Below are 24277 nucleotides of genomic sequence, written 5' to 3' on the forward strand. Positions count from 1 at the left end.
CACTTGCTGTGCTGCTTGAGATTTTTGTCAATTGGACACAAGCTAGTCATCTAGGAAGAGGAAACCTCAATTGAGAAAATGCCTCCATCAGACTGGCCTGCGGACAAGCCTGTAGTACATTTTCTTGATTAATTACTAATGTGGGAGGGCCCAGACCACTATGGGAGATGGCACCCCTGGGCTGGTGGTCCTAGATGCTATAAGAAGGCAGGCTGGGCAACCCATGGGGAGGAAGCCAGTAAGCAGCACTCCTCCATGGCTTCTGCTTCTGTTCCTACCTCTAGGTTCCTGCCCTGACTTCTCTTCACAATGAACTACAACCGTAAGCTGGAATAAACCCTTTCCTCCCCAAGCTGCTTTTGGTCATGGTGTTTGTCACAGCAACAAAAAGCTAACTAGGACCAGCAGGTGGTAACTAGGTCCTAAAAGTGAGTCCAGATGAGCAAGATGTCTCTGCAGGCACAGCATGGCAGGGGATCACACTATTCCGAGCCTTTCATGGAGGCTTTGGAGGCACAGTGGGTTTCCAACATCATTAAACATCTGCCTTTCTCTCACCTAAGCACGCTTCAAGCTCAGAAACCCACAGTGTGCAAGGAAAGTGATGGACTAAGTCCCCTAAGGCCGTCAGTGTGGTTGCCTTTCCAGGGCATGGAGCTATCATCCATCGGATCTCAGAGGGCCCACCATGGCAAAGAGGGACCCAAAGACTCCTTCACTAGGGAAGAAGTCTTCAGTTTTCTCTTCGTGTTACTTGGTGAAATTTATGTTTCCAGCAGCTATAGACGTCCGCTATTGTTGACAGACTGTGTGGTTTTAAGTGGCAGGTCACCCCTCTAGGATTCTGAGCTCATTTGCATGTCACCCAGTGCAGAGTGACTCTCAGATACACAGCTGAGGCCCGAGGCTGGTGGCTTGTCTTGGCCTTCAGAAGGAAGCTGAATTTGACTCTTCATAGAGAGCAAAGGTGTCTGCATTCAGGGAGTGACTCAGGAAGTCACCGAACCCAGCTAAGAGCTTCCAAAATGTGATAAGCAAAGTCTGTTAGAGCCAGAGGAGGCCAGCACCCAACTGGAACAAAAGCATGGGGCTGGGGGGCTCCCCAGTGCAGGGGAGGAAGAGACAGGTGGACCCTTGAGGCTCACCAGCCAGCTAGCCTAGCCTCGCTTGGGAGCACCAGGCCAGAGGGACAGTGAGAAACCCTGTCTCAAAGAAAGGGGGTGTGGACAGCTCCAGAGAGATACAAAGTTGCCCTTTGCCCTCCACATACACCTTACACCTACACACACAACAACAACAACACTACAGATAATGATTTCTGTCAAGCCCCAACCCCCAAGCCTTCTGTGGGTGAGGTAGGGAGGGGTTTCTAGAATGGTGCTCCCCACTGTATGTCTGCCGTGTTCTGCAGCCCCATCTGGCTGGCCCTGCCTTTGCTGGTGACCCTAGAACAGCTCCCCTTGACCAGGACCCATTTAGCATATCAGCGGCTTCTCTCCTGGTTTGCTTTTTTTTTTTAAATCAACTAACCTCCAGACTGTAGCCACAGTTACACAGCTGTCTCCTGGTGCCCATGGAGGACAAGGTCCAGGGCCCCTGGGATGCCTAGAGAACCCCATAGAAAATGATGATCTTCTTATTATTATTCCTTCTTCTCCTCCTCGTTTTTTTTTTTTTTTCTCCAGACTGGGTCCTCTGTATAACAGCTCTGGCTGTCCTGGAACTCATTCTGTAGACCAGGCTGGCCTTGAACTCACAGAGATCCACCTGTCTCTGCCCAAGTGCTGGGCTGGGATTAAAGAGGCACCACAAGCCCCTTGTATAAAGCCATGTCATATTTTACTTGTAATCATCTCTAGATCATTCTAAGACCAATGGATTCAGCTAAGCAGTGAGTAGGTTTCACAGACTGTTTCTTAGAGGGCAATGACAGGAGAGAGAAAGGTCTGAACACACTCAGGACAGACTTTTTGTTTTTCTTTGTCCATCCCTGCTTGGTTGGATGAGGAGTTTCACTGAATATGAGACCCACAGGCACAAGGCCGACTGCATTTCAGAGAACGCAGAATAATAATCACTTGTGGGCTCCGTGCTCTGCGCTCCCGGGTCTCTCATACTCAGTGCTAAGGGGGTAGAATTTCTTGGAATTTTCCTAAGTACCAGCTCCTTGCCCATCATTACTACCTCTATTCTAGCTCCAGGTGGGGCTAAGAGGAGGCACCACACGCACATCTCTGCTTCAAAATAGCCAGTGTCAACTGGGGAGTCAAGTCAGGGTCTGGCCAGGATGGCAGCTCCTTCGTACCCCAGAACCAGAGACCCTGATGTAGAAGGGGCTGGGGGCAAAGGAGCCACGGCTCCCATCAGCAAGGAAACCTAGGTTGAGAATGGCTGACACATAGCCCTGAGAAAAGCAGGTAGCAGACAGTATAAGGTCAGGACCCCTGAGGTCACAGGAGGTACTCTGTCACCACAATGCACATAAACACCACTTTCTTCCCTCCGAGAGCGTGGGCTGGTGCCTGCCCTTCCAGTCAGCATCTCCTCTCAGTTCCCCTCGCCAGGGCCGCTAATGAGTTTCTCTCCTGATATCTTAGATGCCGCCTCCATCCTCAGAAATGAGCCCTTTCCCACTTTTCATGCTGCTCACAGATAAACCCAAAGAAACTCAGGAGCAAAGAGGCAACCCAGCCCCCATCAGGGCTAAGAGAGGGCCATGCCAACTAGATCAGCACCCAGTGGGGGGCCACCTCAGCTCAAGAGATTAGCCAGGCTGCCCCAAAGGACAAACAAGATCCACACTTTATAAGACACCTCCATATCTTGTGCACATAGTAATTTTGAGGTGTGACAAGAAGCCATGTGGGAGCCAGCAGTGGACTTGGGGTGTCCTGATAGGAAAGGCAGGGAGAGAGGGAAGGACGGGAGGTAAAAGGACCCTGCTGTTAAGGTCAAGTATCTCCCATCCCCAGATAACATGCCAGGCCAAACAGATCCAAGCTGCTGTGGAGATTCCCTTGACCTCTCTCTGCCTGCCACCCTCAGCCATATCACTCCACGGCCACAGTGTTCACCTGGGCTACAGCCGAGGTCCACCCTGTACAACCAGGAGACACTAGCAACATGGGAAGGCACTTGGGGTTGTCCTAACTGGGGAAGCTACTGGCCTCTAGTGGGGGCTCGGCAGCACCCCACAAAGCCAAGGTCTACCCCACAGCAAAGAAGAGTCAGACCAGGTACTGGCAGTGCTGAGCTGAGAGACCTTTCCCCTGACTGCAGCTGTCTCCCAAGGAGATTTGAAAACTCTGGAACTCAGCATCTGGCAGGGAGCACAAGACATGTGTGCGCACCTGCCTGTCTGTGAGGAAGCCTGTACCCAGGCAAAGCCCCACACATGCTGCAATGCTGGTTGGTTAGTACCTCCAGCTTGAGGGCTCTGCTGGAGGCCCCCGGGTCAGCAGGCAACAGCCCCATACATGTACGGCATCCGTTCGCTCTCTCCCTTCCCTAACACTTATGCACAGAGCACCTACTGTGTGCATGCACTGAGCTAGAGGCTCAGACAGCAAGGAGGTACCAGAAGGTACATGAGTGAGGAGCCACTTCAAAACCCAGATGAGACCCAGGACAGAGTAAGAGATGAATGATTCACGGTAACCTGAACTCGGGAATAGATGTATGCCTCACCAGAGTATAATGAAGGCCTCCCTCATGGCCACCCACCTCCAGTCTCCAGGTCATGGAAATTGGGATCCAGGCCTCTGTCCAGCAGCTTGACCAGCTTCTCCACTGAGCGATGCTGAGTGTGGTCCATAAACTTCTTCAGAGTGGTCTGGAGAGGAAAAGAACAAAACAGAAACGACTATGAAAAACTGATTTACAGGGGCAGGGGATGAGACTCAGTGGGTAGAGAGTTTGCTTGGCATGATGAGGCCCTGGGCTTCAGCCCAGTACTGCATAAACTGGGTATGCTGGTGCACACCTTTAGTCCCAGCACTCAGAAGGTGGAGGCAGGAGGATCAGAGGTTCAAAGTCATCTTTAGCTACATAGTGATTTCAAAGCCAGAGTGGACTACATGAGCTCATGCTAGAAGGATGGAAAGGGTGCCTCGGCAGGCAGCCTGGCCACAGATCAGGAAGAGCCTGGCATCTCTCTTGGGACCCACCCTCATCCTAATTCACAGTTTCCACAACACAGGACAGGAGCACCTGTGATTTTTCATCTGATAATGTGCCTGGGCCTTCCAGGCACCTGCCATGGGCTGGATTCCCATCTGAACATCTTACGGTCTGGAATTAGAACAAATGTCCCAAACCTGGAGGGTCATTTAAATGGCGGCTATTCACTCATTGACATTTTTCTTTAAATTCACAAGTGTTTGTATCTACACAATAAATAACAACAACAGCAACAATAAAAGTAACTAGAGAAATCCTCAGACGCTGGGGTCAATCATATCCATGTGGATTCCAGGTTCAAGGCAGAAAATACATACAAAGAGCCTGGACCATACTTGGCCAGAACATGGCTGAGAGGTCAAGAACAGTGTGGATATACCTTAGGGCAGGAAACCAAGCGATGGGCATCTGCCAGCCACCAATGGATAATATAGGCACAAAAATGAAAACAATGTTGGTTGAGAGGCCATAGAGACCCCTAAAACAACACAGGCTGTGGCCATTTGTCTTGGTTGTTCATCAGAACTAGACGATGAGACCCTAGGGCTGAAGAGATGGCACAGCTTGTTACATGCTACAGAGAAATCATGCTGGACCTGCGCTGGACACTTCCTCCTAGGCGGCCAGCTTTCATAATTATGGAAGATTATGAAATAGCCTTATCTAGGGGGAGATAAGGTGCCAACGGTCTTGCCTAGCTGTAAATCCTATGAATCATGATGTCAATCTTCTGGGTAATAGCACCATAGTAGCATAACAGTTATGGGAATAACCAACCACGCCCTGGTTGGCTTTGAGGCCCCCACCACGGTAGGAATCCAAGCCTGGTGCTGTAAGCTACATCAAAAACACTTGGTAGGAGAAGTCACAGGCCCTAGGGAGGACATACTGTTGTTTTACTAAATTGGCATAGCATCAAGTTGCCTGCTAAATATCTGTTTAGGTCCATACACCAGAATTTCTCAACCTGAGGTCACAACCCCTTAGGGTCCAACAACCCTTTCGCAGAGGTTGCCAAAGGCCATCGGAAAACAAAGATTATACATTATGATTCATAACAGTAGCAAAAGTAGTAGTTATGAAGTAGCAACGAAAATAATTTTATGATTGGGGGTCACTACAACATGGGAAACTGTATTAAAGGGTCGCAGCATTAGGAAGGTTGAGAATCACTGCGCAAATCATGCTTCTCTCAGCCTTAATCAGAGAACCCTCTCTTCCTAGTGATTGCAGAGCCTCAGGGCTGCCCAGATGCTGAGAATAAGGAACTGCTCACTGCTCAGCCAGAAATGAGACGTTGGCACTATGCCCTCTAAGGCTCTGGGAGCATTGTGGAAGAAAGGGAGGCAAGAATGTAAAAGTTGGAAGATACAGGGCCAGCATGATGCCATCCTGGGAAGACACAGACACTGCAGTCTTGAACTCACAGCTGTGGATGCCTGCACTGGGTCCATCCATAGTCAGGCATGGATGGAAGAGGGGCTCTGGCCTACCCTTCATTGATGAACTATTTGCTAATACATTCAAGGAAATGGGGGAGTCACTGGCTTCAGTTGTGAACACATTGGTGACCCCACCAGGCTCCAGTAGGTAGATTCAACCCATTGGTCATGCAGAAGATTGGTAGGGAGTATGGGGGCTGACAGGGATGAGAGGGAGATAACAAAGGATTACAGAGCAATCAGGATGCATTTATACAGTATGCATTATACAGTATGCAACTGCTAAAGAACCAACTCAATTTTTAAAAATTAACTGAAGACAAGAGAATGAAACCCATCGTGAAAACCCTGCATCCCTCGAGAAACAAGTAACCTGTGGGTTGTGAAAGCCTGTGTGCACTCTCCACAGCAGGAGAGCGTGGCAGGCCAGCACCAGGCCTCTCAGGGCTATCTAAGGGGAAGCAGTATGCCCACCATGTTCTCCAGGCTCCACCCACATGCCCCAGGATCACTGCCTCTGGTTCCAGGAATGCTCACATGGCCTCACTACCATGCCTGGAGTGTATGGCATAGGGACTCATTGTGACTTCAATGGGCACAGAGTCCTCTAGCTAGCACAAACCTTTCCCCCCATCGCTGCCAACACTTCCTGCCTTTGTAAGGTTTGTTCTGATTTGGCAGCAACAGAAACCAGAGACAGCGCTCAGTAGGCATTCCTTCCCCACCTCACCACATCCCATTGTATCACTACTGCCGCCTTTCAACCTCTCTAGGGCACCAGGGGGTGGCAACCCCCTGTTCAACCTCTACCAGCTTTCCTGAGCCATCTTGCTGACTGCTTGCTGTCTGGCTAGGTCTCCAGCAATGTGCATAGAGAGGCAGCCCCACCCACCTGTATACCCCAGCCTGGCCTCATCCCACGGGTATCCAGGGGCCACTCCCAAGGGAATGAGCCCTCCAAAGACAACACAGTAGGATCAGAGGTGACCTGGTGGGGTAGAGGAAGTAATTACCCCCCCATACCTTTGTGTGGAGCCTGGCCAGCTGCTTCTCATCCAGGTTGGTCTGCTTGTACACACGCTTCTTATAGCGAAACTGCCATGGAAACAGGAAAAGATTGCAGGGGACTAAATGTTAGACAAGGGTGCTCAGAGGAAAAGTGACCTGGCCAAGGACAAGGCACCCCAGTCTTAACCAAGACACAGGTGTCTGTGCTACAGAGCACACCACCCCCCTACACACTAGAGTGCCATCACCCGGCAGCCATCAGGACACGGGGCAAGCTCTCAGCTAAGAAGCTAGTCCCCAGCTGGTACAGAGGGTGAGGTGGCCGGACACACCACTAATGTACCCTCATCCTGCTGAATGACAGTCTGTGGGAATGGATCTGCCCTTAGCTCGTCTGTGGTACATCTCGGATACATTTTTCTTCCTTGTCACTCATCTCTGTCAGAACTGCATGGGAAATCCCATGCACCCCTCTGCTCAGGACTCAGGGGCTTCCGCTGCCCCTCAGGACAGTGCTGCCTGCTTGGGATCGGAAATTTCATTGCAGAGCGGAGAAGTGGACTTGGAATTGGTGACAACGCTCCCAGGTCAGCGGTGTCCTAGCGGTCAGCTTTATCATACCCGCTCTCCCCCCAGACACCCAGAACCTTTGTGTAGCTAACTGTTAAAGAGACACTGAGAAGGTTCAGGAAGACCGCTGAGGGCAGGCCATGACTGAGATTTTGAGAGGAAACACGAGGTCCTCTATCGGCTAAGTGACTCTGAACTGGTTCTTTTCCCCATCTCAGCCTCAGTTTCCTTATCTGTCTCATAGGGACACCACCACCGCAGGGCCCCAGAGTGGAATGACCTTCCTGAACTCTGGGTCACTGTGCCCCCCTCCTGGCCTCCTCCAGGACTGTCACACCATAAGGAGCTCATTTAAAGGGTGGGTACAGGTGCCTGAACACACCGGTGGAGGCATAAGCTGGTTCCCAAACCGAAGTCTGACTTGTATTATTTTCCTGTTTTTAGATTTAAAAAAATGTTACTTAGGAAGCTGGAAAGATGTCTCAGTGGTTAGGGGAACCGGCTGCTCTTCCGGAGGACCTGGGTTAGGTTCCTAGACCCCACGTGGTGGCTCACAACCGTCTGTAATTCCAGTTGCTGGGAATCTGATGGTGGCTTCTGGCTTCTGTGGGTTCTTCACATATTTGATGAATATACATACATGCAGGTAAAACACTCATGCACATAAAAGTAAGAAAATCTAAACTGTTGTTAATTTGATTTTATTATTTTGTGTCTATGGGTGTTTTGATTGCATGTGTATCTGTGTACCTCAAGCATTAGATGCCCTGGAAGTGGAGTTAAAGATGGTTGTGAGCTACCCAGGGAGTGCTGGGACTTGAACCTGGGTCCTCTGCAGGAGCAGCAAGTGCTCTAAACCACCAAGCAATGTGTGTGTGTGTGTGTATGTGTGTGTGTGTGTGTGTGTGTGTGTGTGTGTGTGTGTGTGTGTGTGTTTGTGTGTTTGGATGCTGGAATCTGAACCTGGGTCCTCTAGAAGAGCACCACTGAGCCATCTCTCCACACCAACCCCTGTGCTATCCCCAGGAGGCAGCTGTGTCCTGCTCTCCTTCTGCCCCACATAAGATGATCAGTCCACAGAAGGCAAGGTGCACCCATGGCTCAGATGGGAACTTTCTTGATTTTCAGGTGTCAAAACAAGTCAGTCCTGAAGAACTGGGTTGCCGGGGCTGCTGGAGAGCTTGTGCCTCCCAAGCTGAGCCTGTGCAGCTTCAGGACGGGACCGGAGGGAGCAGTGCCAGGCTGGAGGACGGCCATGCCTGCTGCTGGACTGCAAGGCTGCAGCTCTGCATCCTGCTCCTGTCCACATCCAGGTGCCGCCATAATTTCAGCTCTCACCTTTGTCTGTAGCTAATCACCTTGCTGGTCCACATACCCAAAGCCACCAAGAAAGGCCATCAGGTATCTATCACACACATGCCTAACAGGGAAGGTCCAAAGGAGCCAGACTTTAACTATAGGGCGGGTAATTTTCTAATCTAAAACAAACAGGAGCCTGGTTAAGTTGCACCCAGGCTGCATAGCACCAGCCCTCACACAGCCTCACAGGCTAGTTACCTCCAGGGAAGGCACACCCGGACCCGTGGGCTGTGGGTATTCCCGCAGCAACCGCTCCTCGTCCAGGAACTTGCCGTCCCGCCCGTTGCTGGCTGGCTGGAAGAGCCCATAGTTGAGTACGTCCTTCAGGCCTTGGTTCAGGGTGCACAGGATCCGCTGCTTGGCCACCCACACGGTGGCGTCCGGGTTAAATCGAATGCACTTCTGTGGAGAGGACGGAGACATGGGTCAGGGATGCCAAAGGTCATCAGAGCCACCAACCTGGGCACAGGATCAAAGGAGTCCTGCTCCTTCTGTTCCTGTCCCCTCTGCCCCAAAGTAACGTTTACCTTTGCCCCTCAGATAGAGAGGCTGGGGAAACAAAACAAATCAACCAGGCTGGGAGTCAATGAAGTGTCTGCATCAAAGTGTGGGACCTGAGCCTGAACCCCAGAACCCACACAGAACCCCAGCACTGGGAAGGTAAAGATGACCCCCAGGACTCCCTGACCAGCTAGGACTGACATCAAGATTACCATATGCACATACATGCACACCAGTACACACAAGAGCACTGTGGTGGGAGGAACATGCACTGAGAGTCTCAGCTAAGTACAGCTGTCCCTAAGATATCCTGGGGGTCACAGAACCCCCTCTGAATCTCCAGATCTATGGACACTCAGGTTCCTCATGATGACGTTTTTTAACTTCCACACATCCTCCCAAATGCATTTTGTCCTGGAACACAACATTGTCATCTACAAAGTTCATGCTTGAGAACTGCAATTGAGTTAGCAAGAAAAAAAACAAAAACAAAAACAAAAACAAAAACAAAAAAACACCCTCACTTTTGTTTCAGGCATTCACAGCTCTCCTGAGACACATGTGGCCCATAGGACACAGGGTCATACCATTTGTTTATAACACCTAACAGATACACTGTACATCTGTGCAAAAGTCATAGTCCATCCCGATGAAGATACAATAAGCTTTGTGCATGACTCTCCATCCACCTACATGGAACCCCTGGTGCAATGGCTTGCTCCCTGGCAGTGGACACAGAGGACATCTTGTCTCAGGAGTTCACAATGGGAGGCCTGAGGGACAAGAGCCTTTATATCACCAACAGTGTCCGAACAGAAAATCAGAACTGTATGCACTATACAGCTGGTGAGATGGCTGTGCTGTGGGATGTTCTGTATGGCAAATGTGTTGCTCTGATTGGTCAATAAATAAAACACTGATTGGCCAGTGGCTAGGCAGGAAGTATAGGCGGGACTAACAGAGAGGAGAAAAGAAAGAACAGGAAGGCAGAAGGAGTCACTGCCAGCTGCCACCAGGACAAGCAGCATGTGACAGATTGAGATACATCAGGTTTGACCAGCCAAGACCCCCTGAAAGGTCTCCAATGACACCATGGCCCAGATGATCCAACATCCAGAATGGTTTGAAGGCAACTGGCTCAGACAATACAGCCTCATGGACTATTCCATAATCCTAAAATTTTCTTTGTGTCCCCATAAGATACAGCACCCCCCTCCAGCAGGAAGTAGTAAGAAAAGCTACGCCCAAATTCCCAAATTATATGTAATTTTACTTTGTTAAGGTTAAAACCTTCTTTTTTGGAAAAAAAAAGAAAAGGAGAAGTGCTGTGGGATGGTCTGTATGTCAAGTGTGTTGCTGATTGGTCAATAAATAAATCACTGATTGGCCAGTGGCCAGGCAGAAAGTATAGGCGGGACAAGGAGGAGAATAAAGCTGGGAAGTGGAAGGCTGAGTCAGAGAGACACTGCCAGCCGCCGCAATGACAAACAGCATGTGAAGATGCCGGTAAGCCACAAGCCATGTGGCAAGGTATAGATTAATGGAAATGGATTAATTTAAGCTATAAGAACAGTTAGCAAGAAGCCTGCCACGGCCATACAGTTTGTAACCAATATAAGTCTCTGTGTTTACTTGGTCGGGTCTGAGAAGCTGTGGGACTAGCAGGTGAAAGAGATTTGTCCTGACTGTGGGCCAGGCAGGAAAACTCTAGCTACATGGCTGTGTGGTTAAAGTGTAAGGACTGGAGTTCAAATCCCTAGAACTCATATAAATGCCAGGCAGGTGTGGCATACACCTGTAATTCCAGCCTCAGTCGTCAGAGACAGTGCATCTGCCAGAGCAAGCTGGCTACTGACACTAGCCATATGGGTGAGCTCTGAGTTTGACTGATAGACCCTTAGATCCCGCCTCACTAAATAAGGTGAAACAGCAATCAAGGATGATTCTAGACATCAACCTTGGGCACTCACATGCTCACACATATGCAAACGGGCACACATACATGCACACCGCATACACATACATGAAAATGGAAAAAAAAACCCCAACCTACATGTACCACTTGAAGAGTGAGGGGTGGCAATATTTGATTGGGGTGGGGGGTGTCAGACCAATTACTGCAAGAGGTAATTTCTTAAACAGTTAAGCAGCACCAACAGGGCCTCCAAATCCACCACCCACACTCCAAAAGATGCATCTCCCCCTCTGAGAACCGGAATAGTGACAGCTTGGTTGAGTTCCCAGTGGTCTTCTGTGGCACTCCTTGGAAGCTAAGGAAAGACAAGGCCAGACCAGGTCCATGTCCAACCAAGACTTCTCATGTGTGTTGGATTAAAATTGGTTTCTACTGTTCAGCCATAGCAGGGGGGCAGGGGTGTGGTTGCCTACTGTAAAGCCAGCTAGGAAGAGCTGCAGAGCTGTGGGCTGACTGAAAGAGGCTGTATTTAGCCCTTAGCAGGGGGATTCAGTGCTTAGCAGGGGGACTGAGTGTGTGCCTGCTTCACGGTACAGAAGGCCCTGCTGCCGTCAGGGTCCAGTCACCGAACACCAGTAGGTTCTCACAGTTGCAGAACGGCTCAGCTTCTGTCAACTCTGAACACTGCTCTAGCAGCTACAACCCCAGTCAGGGAAGCCGACACCCTACACATGAATGAATGCTCCCGTTGGCCCTTCTCAGATGTCACTGGCTGAGTTCAGGGTGACCCTCTGACCTTCCTGGGTTACAAGACCTGGTGGGACCAGTTGTTCCTTCCAGTGAAGAGCCACATGGGCCCCGCCCCCTCCATCCACTGGGGCTAGGTGAGAACCCTCTGTGATCTGGACACAACAAAAATGTGATAAGCGATATGGCCTCCTGGGGCTGCTGGTAGGTAGCCCACCACTCCCAGGTCAGGAATCATTGCAGGATTCAGGTTACAGTACACAGATGGGACATCCCAACTCAGGTTCCCTCACACCCACATTACAGAGCACTTCACCAACCCTCCCCACGGCCGACAAGAAACTGCCAACTGGCAAGTGCCTTGTGGGGCCCAGGGCTGTCTGCCACCTCCCAGAGGATTTGTCTGCCATTGTAGGTTACACAAAGGCTGGCACTCACTGCCATTTGGTGGGCAGAGCAGCAAGGCCCAGTGTGTGCCTCCCCAGTGCAAGAACCACCCCTGAGAAACAAAGCGGCAGCTTTGGAAAGCACTAGAACTGTCTGTCACATGGAGACCCTTCTGGAAAGAGCAGGAGTTCAGAGGTCAGCAAGGCCTGGGTCTGCCACCCACCAGCTGGGCAAGACCTACGAAGCTGCCACCGTTTTGATTCCACAATCAAAGCCTGGGCCCTCACTCCAACCACATGGCAGCCAGAAACACATGTGGCCATTAGCAACATACCTGTCAAGGGATATGGCCCCCAAGAAGACAGTGATCTATTTAGAAATGGGGTTTTTGCAGGTGTGGTCAATTAAGATGAGGCTGCACTGGAGGAGGGTGTGCCTGACCCAATGCCGTGACATTGTAGATATGGCAAGTGTGGATGTCACAGAAGACGCATAGGATGGATGCTTATGCAGGAAGATTACCAGGGTGATGTTCCTACTGGACAAAAAAGCTGAAGGTCTCCAGCCAAGCCCCAGAACAGTGGGACAGAGGCTTCCTTGGGGCATCCTGGGGACTCCCTGCTGGCATCCTGAACTCAGAGGTATGAAACAGCACACCTGTTAGCTTGGCAGCCTAACCTGGGGTCAGCTACAACAGCCTCATGAAGTAACAAACATGTAAATCACCTGCTGCTGACCTTTAATCTTGATTGTCAACTTGACTGGATTTGAATCACCTAGGAGACACACATCTGGGCCTATCGATTGGAGTGTTTCTGGAGAGGCTTAACAGGTGGCGGCAGCGGTGGTGGTGATGGTGGTGGCGATGGTGATGGTGGCATGTGGTGATTGATGATGACAGCTGCAGTGGTTTGAATGAGAATGGCCCCTGCAGGCTTGAGTGTCTGAATGCTTAGTTCCCAGTGGTAGAACTGTTTGGGAAGGATCAGGAGGTGTGGACTTATTTGTGGCAACATGCCTGCTGGGTTACACCTGGCCTGGCTCCAGAGAGCAGCACCTAGCCCTAACCCAACTTCTGTTTGGTAGATACCCTTTGTTTCTCTTGAATCTTGTCCCAGAGTCTCCCAAGGACACAAAGCCTACGCAAAACTTGGTTGGGAAATTCGAAAAACTGTGGTACCTGATGAATCCAGAAATTTGCACTTGGCATTGTGTTTTTGGAAGATTCTTTCAGGTTGTGTTGAACATATGGAAATCAACTGGCTAAAGTGTAAATATGGAGAAAAATAAAAATGCCCTGGGTGAAGTCCTTAGGGGCTGGATCCCCCTGCAGCTGAGAAAGGCTAGATTCATTCTTAAGGTACCTCTGAGTCTTCATGCAACGGCCCGGGTAAACTCCAACACCCGCGCCATGACACTTATTGAAGGAGATGAGCTTTGGGGTTTGAAAAGACTCTTGCCATTCCCGGTGTGCTCTTGTGCTCGCGCTCTCTCTCTCTCTCTCTCTCTCTCTCTCTTTCTCTCTCTCTCTCTCTCTCTCATGCTCTCTTGTGCTCTCTCTTGCTCTTGCTCTGCCTCATTGTCTTAGTCAGGGTTTCTATTACTGTGATGAGACACCCACCATGACCACATCAACTCTTATAAAGGAAAATATTTCATGGGGGCTGGCTTACAGTTCAGGGGTTTAGTCCATTATGTCATGGAAGGAAGCATGGTGGCATGTAAGCAGACATGGTGCTGGAAAGGTAGCCGAGAGTTCTACATCTGCATTGGCAGGCAGCAGGAAGAAAGAGAAACCCTGGGCCTGACTTGGGCATTTGAAACCCCAAAGCCCATACCCAGTGACACACTTTCTCCAACAAGGCCACATCTCCTCCAACAAGGCCACACCTCCTCCAACAAGGCCACACCTCCCAATGCCACTCCCTAAGCATTCACAAATATGTGAGTCTATGGGGGCCATTTCTTATTCAGATCGCCACACCCATGGTTATAGATCAAGATGTGAGCTCTCAGTTGTCCTTCACTCTGCCTCACGGCCTCTAACCCTCTCAAACTATAAGCCGAATCAAACACTCTCTTTTATAAGTTGCCTTGATTGTGGTGTTTCTTCACAGCAGTAGAAAAATAACTAAGAATTGGCAATGACCGTGATGATGATGGTGACGACAGTTATGATCTTGATGGTAATGATGGTGATGGTAATAACAATCATAACAGTATCTGTTAACATCCAGGATCCTAACACATTAGAACTGTAATATCTCTATCCACATTCACCACAGCCATAAGTGGATATTATAATTACTGTATTAATAATGTTATTCTCGTTTTCTAAACAAGGAAGCTGAGCCACAGATACCTAGGCAAGTGCCCCAAAGACACACACCTAGGGAGCAGAGGGGGTTTAATCTCACCCCATGTCAAATCTGCCCAGCAACCAAGACCCTCCCATGGAGAGCTGACATATTATACTTCTCCATAGCTGATCACACCAACTACAGAGCAAGCAAAACAGGAAGGTGCCAATAATCATTATGCTGCCCAAGGAAACTGATGTTCAGGGCATGCCTACATCAGGAAAACACTATTTTCTGCTCAGATTTTCCAGTTTCTAGTAAACTTGCCCAGTGTTGGACATTGAGACCCCCAGTGGACACAGTTTAGTCCCCATAAAGAGGAACAAGGTTTGGAAGATCAAACATCTTTTTCAAAACATAAAGTAACAGAAGTCTGCACACTGGTGCTGAGGACCCAGATGGAACTGTGCTGCAGCTGTTACCCATGCTGGGTACCTCTGGCAAGCACAGAAACACAGAGGAGAGCCCTCAGAAGGACAACACAACACTGGACTGAAGATGTCCACCTCAACATAAATTCTCAGAACTAAAAACACTGGGAAGGAGCCCTCACCTCTAGCAGCGATGGGCTAGTGACTCAGTCCAGCAGTATCACATGTGCTTACCAGAAACCAATGTACCCAGACCATGTCACCACAGCAGGACTGGATGGATGGCAGCCCCCAACTGAGCAGCCCAAAGTATTAGTTACTATCTTCATCTTTGTGACAGAATAGTCCACAGAAGCACCTGAAGTGGGAAGTCACAGTTTAAGAGGATTTGGTCCCTCATGGTAGAGAAGGCATGGTGGCAGGAGTGGCCTGTGTTGAGACAGCAGGAGCTTCCTCATGTGTGGGCAGACAGGGAAGCAGAGTCAAGACAGAAAGTAGGTGGAGCCAGGCTATGAACCTCAAGGCCCACCCACTAAGTGGCCCACTTTCTCCCTAGGGGTCCCACAGCCTCCTACATCAGCATGACTAGCTGGGGACCAAGTCTTCAAACATATGAGCCTGTGGAAGATGCTGTAACATCCCTAAATCAACCATGGATGATGGAACCCAAGCCTAACTTGAGCTTCTACACCAGTGAACCCTGCATTCACATCACCCCCTCCCCCTGTTCCCCACCCATTCTCAGGCCTCACTCCTACCATCAACAAGAGAACTAGGATGAACTCTTGGACATGAGATTCCACAGCCTGCCCTCCCTCCCTCTGTGTCTTCTGTCACCCTGAGTTTACCTGTGGCCTAAGAGCTGGGGTCCCCACATGTCCCTCTTCCACCAAACAGATGGCTGTCCTTCCTCACCAAGTCACCCACACCATCTGCCAAGACACAGCCCTGCTTCCCTCTCTCTCAGAAACACTCAGCCCTCAGCTGATCCTGGTGCTCCCAACTCCTCCTGAGCTCCCAGGAGATGAGTGGGGATGAGGGAGGACGAAGGACTCTGACTTTTCCGCGTCACCTCACAGAAGCTTTCAAATGCTGCTGGAATTGCCCTGCATCAGAGAAAACATTTCTGAAGAGAATTCTCTTGTCAGAACCAAGAGGAAAGGAAGGCCTAGATTTCTTCCTGACCACGCTGAGGATGAGGTGACTCTGCTACTTGTGATAATGGCCCCACACTAAGTGCTGTCTCACTTAGTTATGGAAACGCTCCTGAGTGGGGCAACAACACTGCGGTGGTTTGTCCCTCGTTTGAATATCTGCTCCCCAGTTGGCAGTGCGGTTTGGACAGTTTAGGAAGTATGGCCTTGCTGGAGGAAGTACGTCACTGGGGGCGGGGCTTTGAGAGTTAAAAGACTTGCACCATTACTACTAGTTCACGCTCTCTGCTTCTCGCTCTGAGCTTCCAGCTTCCGCTGCTACGCCTCCACTCTGCGATCATGGATTCGCATCCCTCTGGAACCATAAACACAAATAAACTCTTTCTTCTGTAAGTTGCTTTGGTCAGGTCAGGTGTTTCATCACAGCAATAGAAACGTATTTAATACACCCACCCAAATCTACAAGCTACAAGTGTGAGCTGCAGCTGGTCAGGATGCTAAACAGTGTAGGACACAGATTCCTCCAGCCATGAAATTCATCATCAAAGTCAAACCCAAGATGAATGGAGTGTTGTAACGCAAAGAGCAGTCAGAGCCCCTCCCTCTGAGCCCCAGACATCTTTGATTGCACCCCAAATACCCACTCTTGTATTTGGTGATCATGCATTTGAAACCGTTTTTGCAAGACGTGAGCTAGAAACTGAAATATTCAGGCACAGGCAGCGAGAAGCTAGCATGCATGCAGACAGGTTGAGAAAACACTCAGGCTGGGTCTGCTACACAGCACAGGGCAGGAGCTTTGGAGGCCACCAAAACAAATCTCCCACACTATGCTTGCTGGCCATAGTCTGCCAACCCTTTTGCAAGGGTAAGGCTCAGAGGGTCTTGATCTTTGGCAAATCCAACCAGAAAAGCCCCATCTCTGTGTTTCAGTCTCTCACTGTGCATCAGTTTGTTCCCACAGCAGCAGAGCCGCAGCCCACATGGCACACATCCAGTGCCCCCTGTCCTGGGAGCTGGACGTCCCAGATGGAGGTGTCTCAGCACTGGCTCCTCCTGAGACCTGCCTCCTTGACTTGCAAGTAGAGTCTTCTCCCTGTCCTCCGAGGGTCACCCTATGTCTGGTCCCCGCTTCTTATTAGGACCCCAGTCATGTGGCTCAGAGTCACTCCTTTTGACCTTATTTTACCCTAATCCCCTCTTGAAAGCCCTCCGAGCTCCTAGGGTCTCCAACATTAGAACAGAAGAGGTCGCACCTATCCTATAACACGCATGACTGGATGACCAAGAGCAGATATCTGCAACCCACAGAGGGCACGTGCCCATGGTGAGGGTTGAGGGGCAGGTCTGCCCTGCCTGCCAGCCCACGTGAATGAACATCAGTGGGGCACAAAACACAGTGCTGGGGCTGTGTGCCCACCACTGCAGAAGGGCGGCTGCCCCTAGTTTCCTGTACATGAGTGCTCTGAGTCACAGCAGCATTGTGGACAGAGCCAGCCAGAGTGCTCATGTCTATCTGGGGCCTGAGACGAGTGAGCAGAAGAACTGTTCCACGAGACTGCAGTGAAGGCAGGGGGCATCTAGACAAAGCAGGAAAAGCAGTAAATACCACACTGTATAAACACGTCTCATTACAGTGGGCAGCCTGGACAGGAAGGTCCACAACCCCAGGCTGGAATTACACACATACTCTCAGGTCTCTGCCTCCTCCACCTCTGTTAACTCTGGTTCTTGAGTTGAGACTTAATCACCCACTTAGACTGAGGAACCCAGCAGAAACCAAAAGAACTTGAGGATAAGCATTCAGGGAAGGGGTTCTAAGGTAGCTGGGGCCATCACCAGAGCTGGAAACATGGTCCCTAGCATAGATCACACCATGGCATAAGTGTAGACAGAGCACTCCCAGAGTGCTCCTAACATACTCCTGACAAGGAATTGCATTTCACACTGAAAACCACTCTGCGCTGAGCATCTACATCATCACTGATTTCTACATTATGCTGTGTGTGTGTGTGTGTGTGTGTGTGTGTGTGTGTGTGTGTGTGTTCATGTGTGTGACAGTGCACATTCGTGCAGGTGCTGATACAAGACCCATTCTTCTCACCAGCCTGGAACTCACTGATTAGGCAATGCTGGCTGGCCAGTGAGCCCCAGGAATCTACTCATCACTGCCTTCCAAGAGTTGGGATTACAAGTGTACTACTATGCTTGGCTTTTTAATGTGGATGGTGGGGATTGAACTCAGATCCTTGAGCTTGCAAGGCAAGCATTTTACCAACTGAGCCATCTCCTCAGCTCTTGCAATGCATTTGGATGACCTGTATTGAAGAAAGGCTTGGTGGAAACTGAGGCAAGGTACACTGAGGAAGATTTTTGCCCTGGCTGTCTGTCTGTCTGCAATCTGCACTATCTGCAACTCTGAAAAGCAGCAATCCAAGGTCAACCCATGCTGTGACTGGCTCACAAGTGCAGCCATCCAAATGAAATGGTTTTTGCCTTGAGCAAAGGCCCATCAATCACACTGGGACTTGTGGCAGTCAGTGCCCAAACATGACTGGGGTCAACACCTGAAACTTTAAAAGGAAGTGGTGACCTTGACCTAGAAAGGCAGGCTAACACCATGATGCTGAAGTCCAAGGGCCAGGCTCTTGCTTCTGAGAATTTGATGAAGGAGACCGTGGCTGTGGATGCCCTTTTCCAATTAGAACACTTCCAATCGCAGACGCTTAACCGCAGCCATCTGATGCTGTGGCGAAGCCTCTCCTACTGCCAAGGTGAGACTGAACTGAGAGGCGCCACTCAGACCACCGGGGCTCGTGTGCTCCTTGAAGATGAGTTAATTTTCCTCCTTAGCCACTCTCTCAGGCAGAGATGTCACAAAGTAGACAGACTCTGGCCACCGTAGTCAGCGTAAAAGCAATAAAGTGAAGTGGAGGGACTGGCCTGAGTCAGAGAGTCAGGTGCATTGACAAAGCCCTTACCATCCTCATCAACACCCCTGCATCCCAGCTGGGGCACTCCCAAACCTTCACGTTTCCAGAGCCACACAGCTGCCAGGAACTTTGGGAACCCCGAGGCTTTCTTTATAAGCTGCAAGTCCCTTCCAGTAGCACAGAGTGAAGGAGGGAGATTAATCCAAGCTAATCAGGAGAAGAGAGGCAGGCCAGGTGGGAACAAATCACAGGCAGGAAGTGGTAGGAGTTGGGGGTGGGGTGGAGAGGGAGTTCACCTACCAGAGTAGAGACAAGGTGGGAACAGCCAAGCTGGGAAGCAGAGTCAGAGACAAGATGAGGGGATCCTGAAAATCCAACTCTTAAGAGTGACCTTGGGGGCCCATTAAGAGGAAGCTGTTTCCTTCTGGTCATAAATATGCAACCCACCTCCAGGTAGAGATACACCATTGTTTGTCCCCTAACAGTTAATCCAGTAGAACCAGCCAATCATCTGGCCAAGGGAACACCTCTCAGAAAAGCTCATTTGCCATGATAAGGATATGGGAGGAATAATTATCCCTTGAATAAGATAATATACTTTTCCCTCACAGAATCCCTGCTCTCTGTGTAGTTCCTAGGTTCCGTCAGGTTTGCTCATCTGAGCTCTGACTCAGAAACGTGTAACATTTCCTTTTTCTTTCCTCTGGCTCCTTTGGGACTCTGGCCAGAGCCTCAGGAAGCTTTATCCAGCACCCTGGGCCTTTTTAACTCTTTCTGACACCCTCCTTGCCACCACATAGCTGCTTTTCCTACATGTGTCGTCCTCTTCTCTATCTCCTTCCACTGGGCAAGCACCTAGACTTCTTGCCTAACCTGGGGTTTTTCTTTTAAATACTAAAAAGATGGACCTCCAGCTTTTCTCTGTGTCTGTTCTTAAACTCTTTTATTAACACTACTAAGAACTGAGGGGACCCCTCAACTTACCCAATCACATATGACAACCCCAAATTTCTGATAACACTGTTAGGTCTCAGGCCCTCCATGTATCCAGAAATGAGCTTAAGGTGCACTATAGAAGGATTTCTGGCAGCTAGATAAAAGCCAGCATTCCTCAGGAACTCGTGAAATGTGTTTTCCGTCCCCAATCAGTCATTCCCCTTGCCTCTGGCAGGAAGTACATGGCTCTGCCTCCATTGGCATGCAGTTGTGGTAGCATATCAAAGCCCATGCTGGCTGCCAGGCTCCTCAGTCCCTACTCACAGGTACTTGCTATCCATTTCAAAGCCCCCACACTAGCCCTTCTCATCTCCCCCTCTACCCTAAACTCCCTCCAGCTCACAGGCTTCCCTCCCTGCAGCTACCCATCCTCCTTATAACCCAGCTACTCTTGCTATTCTCTCTCTTACCCTCTCCTTGCCTTCCTCCTATCTCTACTGCTCTATTTCTCGCTATTCTCTATGTCTTGCTCTCTCCACTATTCTCTCCCACTTCCCTAGTCCTGGCCATGTCCAGTCTGCTCTCTTTTCTCTCTGCTCTGGACTCTTCCAGATGCCTCTGGATATTTTCTCTCTCTTATTCATAATAAAAACCTCCCCCCAATGGAGTTTCTTGACTGTACCCCTCACATACAAATACAGAGCAAAGATGTTAGAAGACAGCCCTGCCCTCAGCTTTCACATGGATGACGGGATCACCTTCCTGGTAACTCATCATGGGACACCAGCAGAGAAGGTGCTACATGCTCTTTGCTTAACCTGGCCTCTGAGCCTCAGCATTCCACCTCCATGAGGGATTCACTGGGTTTTCGTATAGAACTTGGGTAATTCCAGGACGAGGCTTCCATTCCGAGAAGTTATTTTCTCAAAGAGAATTAAGTGGGAATTAGCAGTGAACTTAAGCAGAAAAGTACACCATGCTGGCTGATTCTGTCTGGGTTCCGAGACCCCTGTAAGCTAGGTCACCTGACCTTGCATATAAAACCCCAGCCTGACATCCAGCAGAGGAAGGGGCAGCACAGGATCCTGACAACAGAGAAGGGACTTGGCTCAGCCCGTTTTAGTTGTTTGAAAATGTTAGGTATGAAAACCGAGTCCCTCTCCGCCTGTTGCAATGGCATCATGAGAGAGGAATAATAGCCACAGGATCAAGGTTGCCTTTCCTCAGTTCCCTGCATGACAGGACCCCAGGGCCTCTGCTCTCTTTCAAACAGCTTATGATACACCAAATTCATGATGAAAGCCGTGAAGTGGAACTGCTCGGCTGAAGCACGGGGAAACGGATTATCCTGGTAGCACTGCCGAGTAGATGGGGATGGGGGCTTCCTTTGGTTTTAGTGATGAGATAAAGAAAATCAGACACCATGCTTTCTCTCTCTCTCAACAGTGACCCAGCTATCCACTACATAGCACACTGGGCAGTCGCTCTAAGTAGACACAAAATCAGAAGCATCAGTTTCTATACTACAAAAGGATAGATGGACGGATGGACACTTGGATGTTTGCAAGAATGGGAGGATGGGTAAGTGGGTAGAAGAATGGATGGATGGGCAGATAAGGGGTGGATGATTGAGCTGGTGGGTGGATAGGTGTATGGGCAGATGGATGGGTAAGGGTGCTGTGGGATGGTCTGTATGTCAAATGTGTTGCTGATTAGTCAATAAATAAAACACTGATTGGCCATTGGCTAGGCAGGAAGTATAGGCGGGACAAGGAGAATAAAGCTGGGAAGTGGAAGGCTGAGTCAGAGAGACACTGCCAGCCGCCACGATGACAAACAGCATGTGAAGATGCCGGTAAGCCACGAGCCATGTGGCAAGATATAGATTAATGGAAATGGATTAATTTAAGCTGTAAGAACAGTTAGTAAGAAGCCTGCCACGGCCATACAGTTTGTAACCAATATAAGTCTCTGTGTTTACTTAGTCGGGTTTGAGCGGCTGTGGGACTGGCAGGTGAGAGAGATTTGTCCTGACTGTGGGCCAGGCAGGAAAACTTTAGCTACATAAGGGGATGTACATGGTGACATATTCCTATGATCTCAGCTCTTTTGGGGCTGAGACAGGAGGATCATGAGTTTATGGCCAGCCTGGGCTACATATCAAAACTGCTGAGAGAGAGAGAGAGAGAGAGAGAGAGAGAGAGAGAGAGAGAGAGAGAGACAGACCCCGAGGAGAGGGACTGGAAATGAGGACAAAGACTATATCAGGAAAGCTCACTAAAAAGTGAAGATTGCCTGTGGTCACAGATCTGTGTAATAGACACCATAGAGCCCACGATATTTATTATTTTCAAGATTTTCTTTAAATGAAGAATAAAATCCTTCTTAAGCATCCTCAGCCTCCTGGGCCTGGCTGGATGGTTGGGCATCAGCTATGGCCACTGTCCTTAAATTCCAAACCTCTAAATGAGGACCATCATCAGTGTCATCTACTACCCAGTTGTTTCTGTGACTTTCTTCATTGTTGAGACAAAAGTAACTTCAGGAAGGGAGGGTTCATCTGACTCACAGTTTGAGGGCACAGCCCATCATGGTTGGGAAGGCACGGCACAGGAGTGTCACATCACATCCACAGCCAGGAAGCAGAGAGAGATGAACACTGGTGCTCTGCTAACTTTCTTCTTTCTATTCAGTCCAGGACCCCAGCCTATGGAATGATGCTACCTGGATGCCTCTCTGGAAACATTCTCGCAGACACCAAAAGGTGTGTCTCCCGGGTGATTCCAAATCCAGTCAAATTGGCAATGGAGATGAAGCATCATGTCAGTCCTGTTGGGTGGCTTTTCTTTTAGAGCAGAAAATGTGCCTAATCAAATTCACATGTAAGTAATCTCTAGTCAAGTCTTTAGTCCCAAATAAACCTCCTTTGGGTGAGCACTGAGCAAGTAAAAAAGAGAGTCCATTCTGGGCCAGAGAGGGGGCTGAGGTCACTAAGCCTGATGACCTGAGTTCGGTCTCAATAACCTACATGCGTGGGCACATACACATAAATAAATAAATAAATAAATAAATAAATAAATAAATAAATAAATAAATAAATAAACAAAAATAAATAAAATTGATTAGATAAATAAATATTTTAAAGCTGTATAAGGAAAGTCTATCCTGAGAGAGATGGGCAAAGTGAAGTGCAGCCCTCAGCATAGTTGAAACTTTTGACACAGGAGTTCTGTGTGTCGGAGTCGATCAGGGAGACTATCACATGATGTTTAAAACGTCAGTCAGTATGATGGCTTACCCCTTCAGTCCCAGCACTGATGAGGCTGAGGCAGGGGAATTGTCAGAAGTTCAAGGCCAATCTGATCTACATAGAAAGATCCTGTCTGAAAAAAATAATTAAAGATAAGAAACAAAGAACCCCAGTGGATTTGTGAGTGTTGGTATGTGAGGGAACACACATATCTCCAATAGGAGAGACAGGACCCTACGGAGTCTCCATCTTTCAGTCCAACCATCCCGTGACTCCAATTACCCTGCATGTGCAGAGCAGAAAAAGCTACAGAGAGATCCACGAGAGGATAGACAGTTAGCTGGTGAATGGATTCTTCTAGGGTTAAGAAAACACTATGAGGGAGGTGGTGTCCCCCACCTGTGAATACCCTAAGATTCACGGAAGCACACACTGTCCATGAATTGTGCAGTTATATGAATTATGATGAGATGAGATTTCTTCCTCCTCCTCCTCCTCTTTTTTTTTTTTTTTTTTTTTTTTTGAGACAGGGTTTCTTTGTGTAGCTTTAGAGCCTGTTCTGGAACTCACTCTGTAGACAGACTGGCCTTGAAATCACAGAGATCCCCCTACCTCTGCCTCCTGAGTGCTGGAATTAAAAGCATGCACCACTATTGCCTGGCATGATGAGATTTCTTTAAAGAAAGAAAGTGGAGGCTGAGGAGATGATCAGCAGCCAAAGCACTTGCCATGCTAGCATGAGGATCCAAGTTCAGATCCCTATAGTCCCATCCTCAGAAGGAGGATCCCCAGAGCAAGCTGCCTAGCGAGCCTAGTCACTTCATAGGTGAGCTCTGCATTTGACTGAGAGACCCTGCTTCAACAACAAGGTGGGAGAGATGTAATCAAGGATGATTCCCTACATCACCCTTGGGCCTCCACAAGCACAAGTACTCCAACTCACACACATACACACACACACACACGCAAACATATATGTGTATACTACACACATGAAAATGAGGAAAAAAGAAAGAAAATGGGGTTTTGCAACTGTTCTCAGAAATTGCCATGACACAGGCATTCTACTTCAAACTGATTGACAGGTCACTGTTAGGGGGTCTATACACTCCTCCCCTCCACCCAGGACTCTCTGGTAAGAGCTGGTGGCTCTGATCTTATCAGT

The 24277-nt window shown here is 49.3% G+C and overlaps 1 protein-coding gene across 1 annotated transcript in view; it reads right to left on the reverse strand.

The window, feature by feature from the left end:
• The window catches only part of LOC131903476 (SH3 and multiple ankyrin repeat domains protein 2-like), a 398315-nt gene that overhangs the window by 363789 nt on the left and 10249 nt on the right, over window positions 1-24277 (reverse strand). Inside the window, exons 2-4 of the mRNA XM_059254102.1 lie at window positions 8757-8960; window positions 6645-6716; window positions 3724-3832 (exon numbers count right to left, since the gene is read on the reverse strand). Of these exons, the coding sequence (XP_059110085.1) occupies window positions 3724-3832; window positions 6645-6716; window positions 8757-8960 (385 nt within the window). The remainder of the gene's footprint in view (window positions 1-3723; window positions 3833-6644; window positions 6717-8756; window positions 8961-24277) is intronic.

Source organism: Peromyscus eremicus, chromosome 1 (assembly GCF_949786415.1).
Source record: "Peromyscus eremicus chromosome 1, PerEre_H2_v1, whole genome shotgun sequence".
Lineage (NCBI taxonomy): Eukaryota > Metazoa > Chordata > Mammalia > Rodentia > Cricetidae > Peromyscus > Peromyscus eremicus.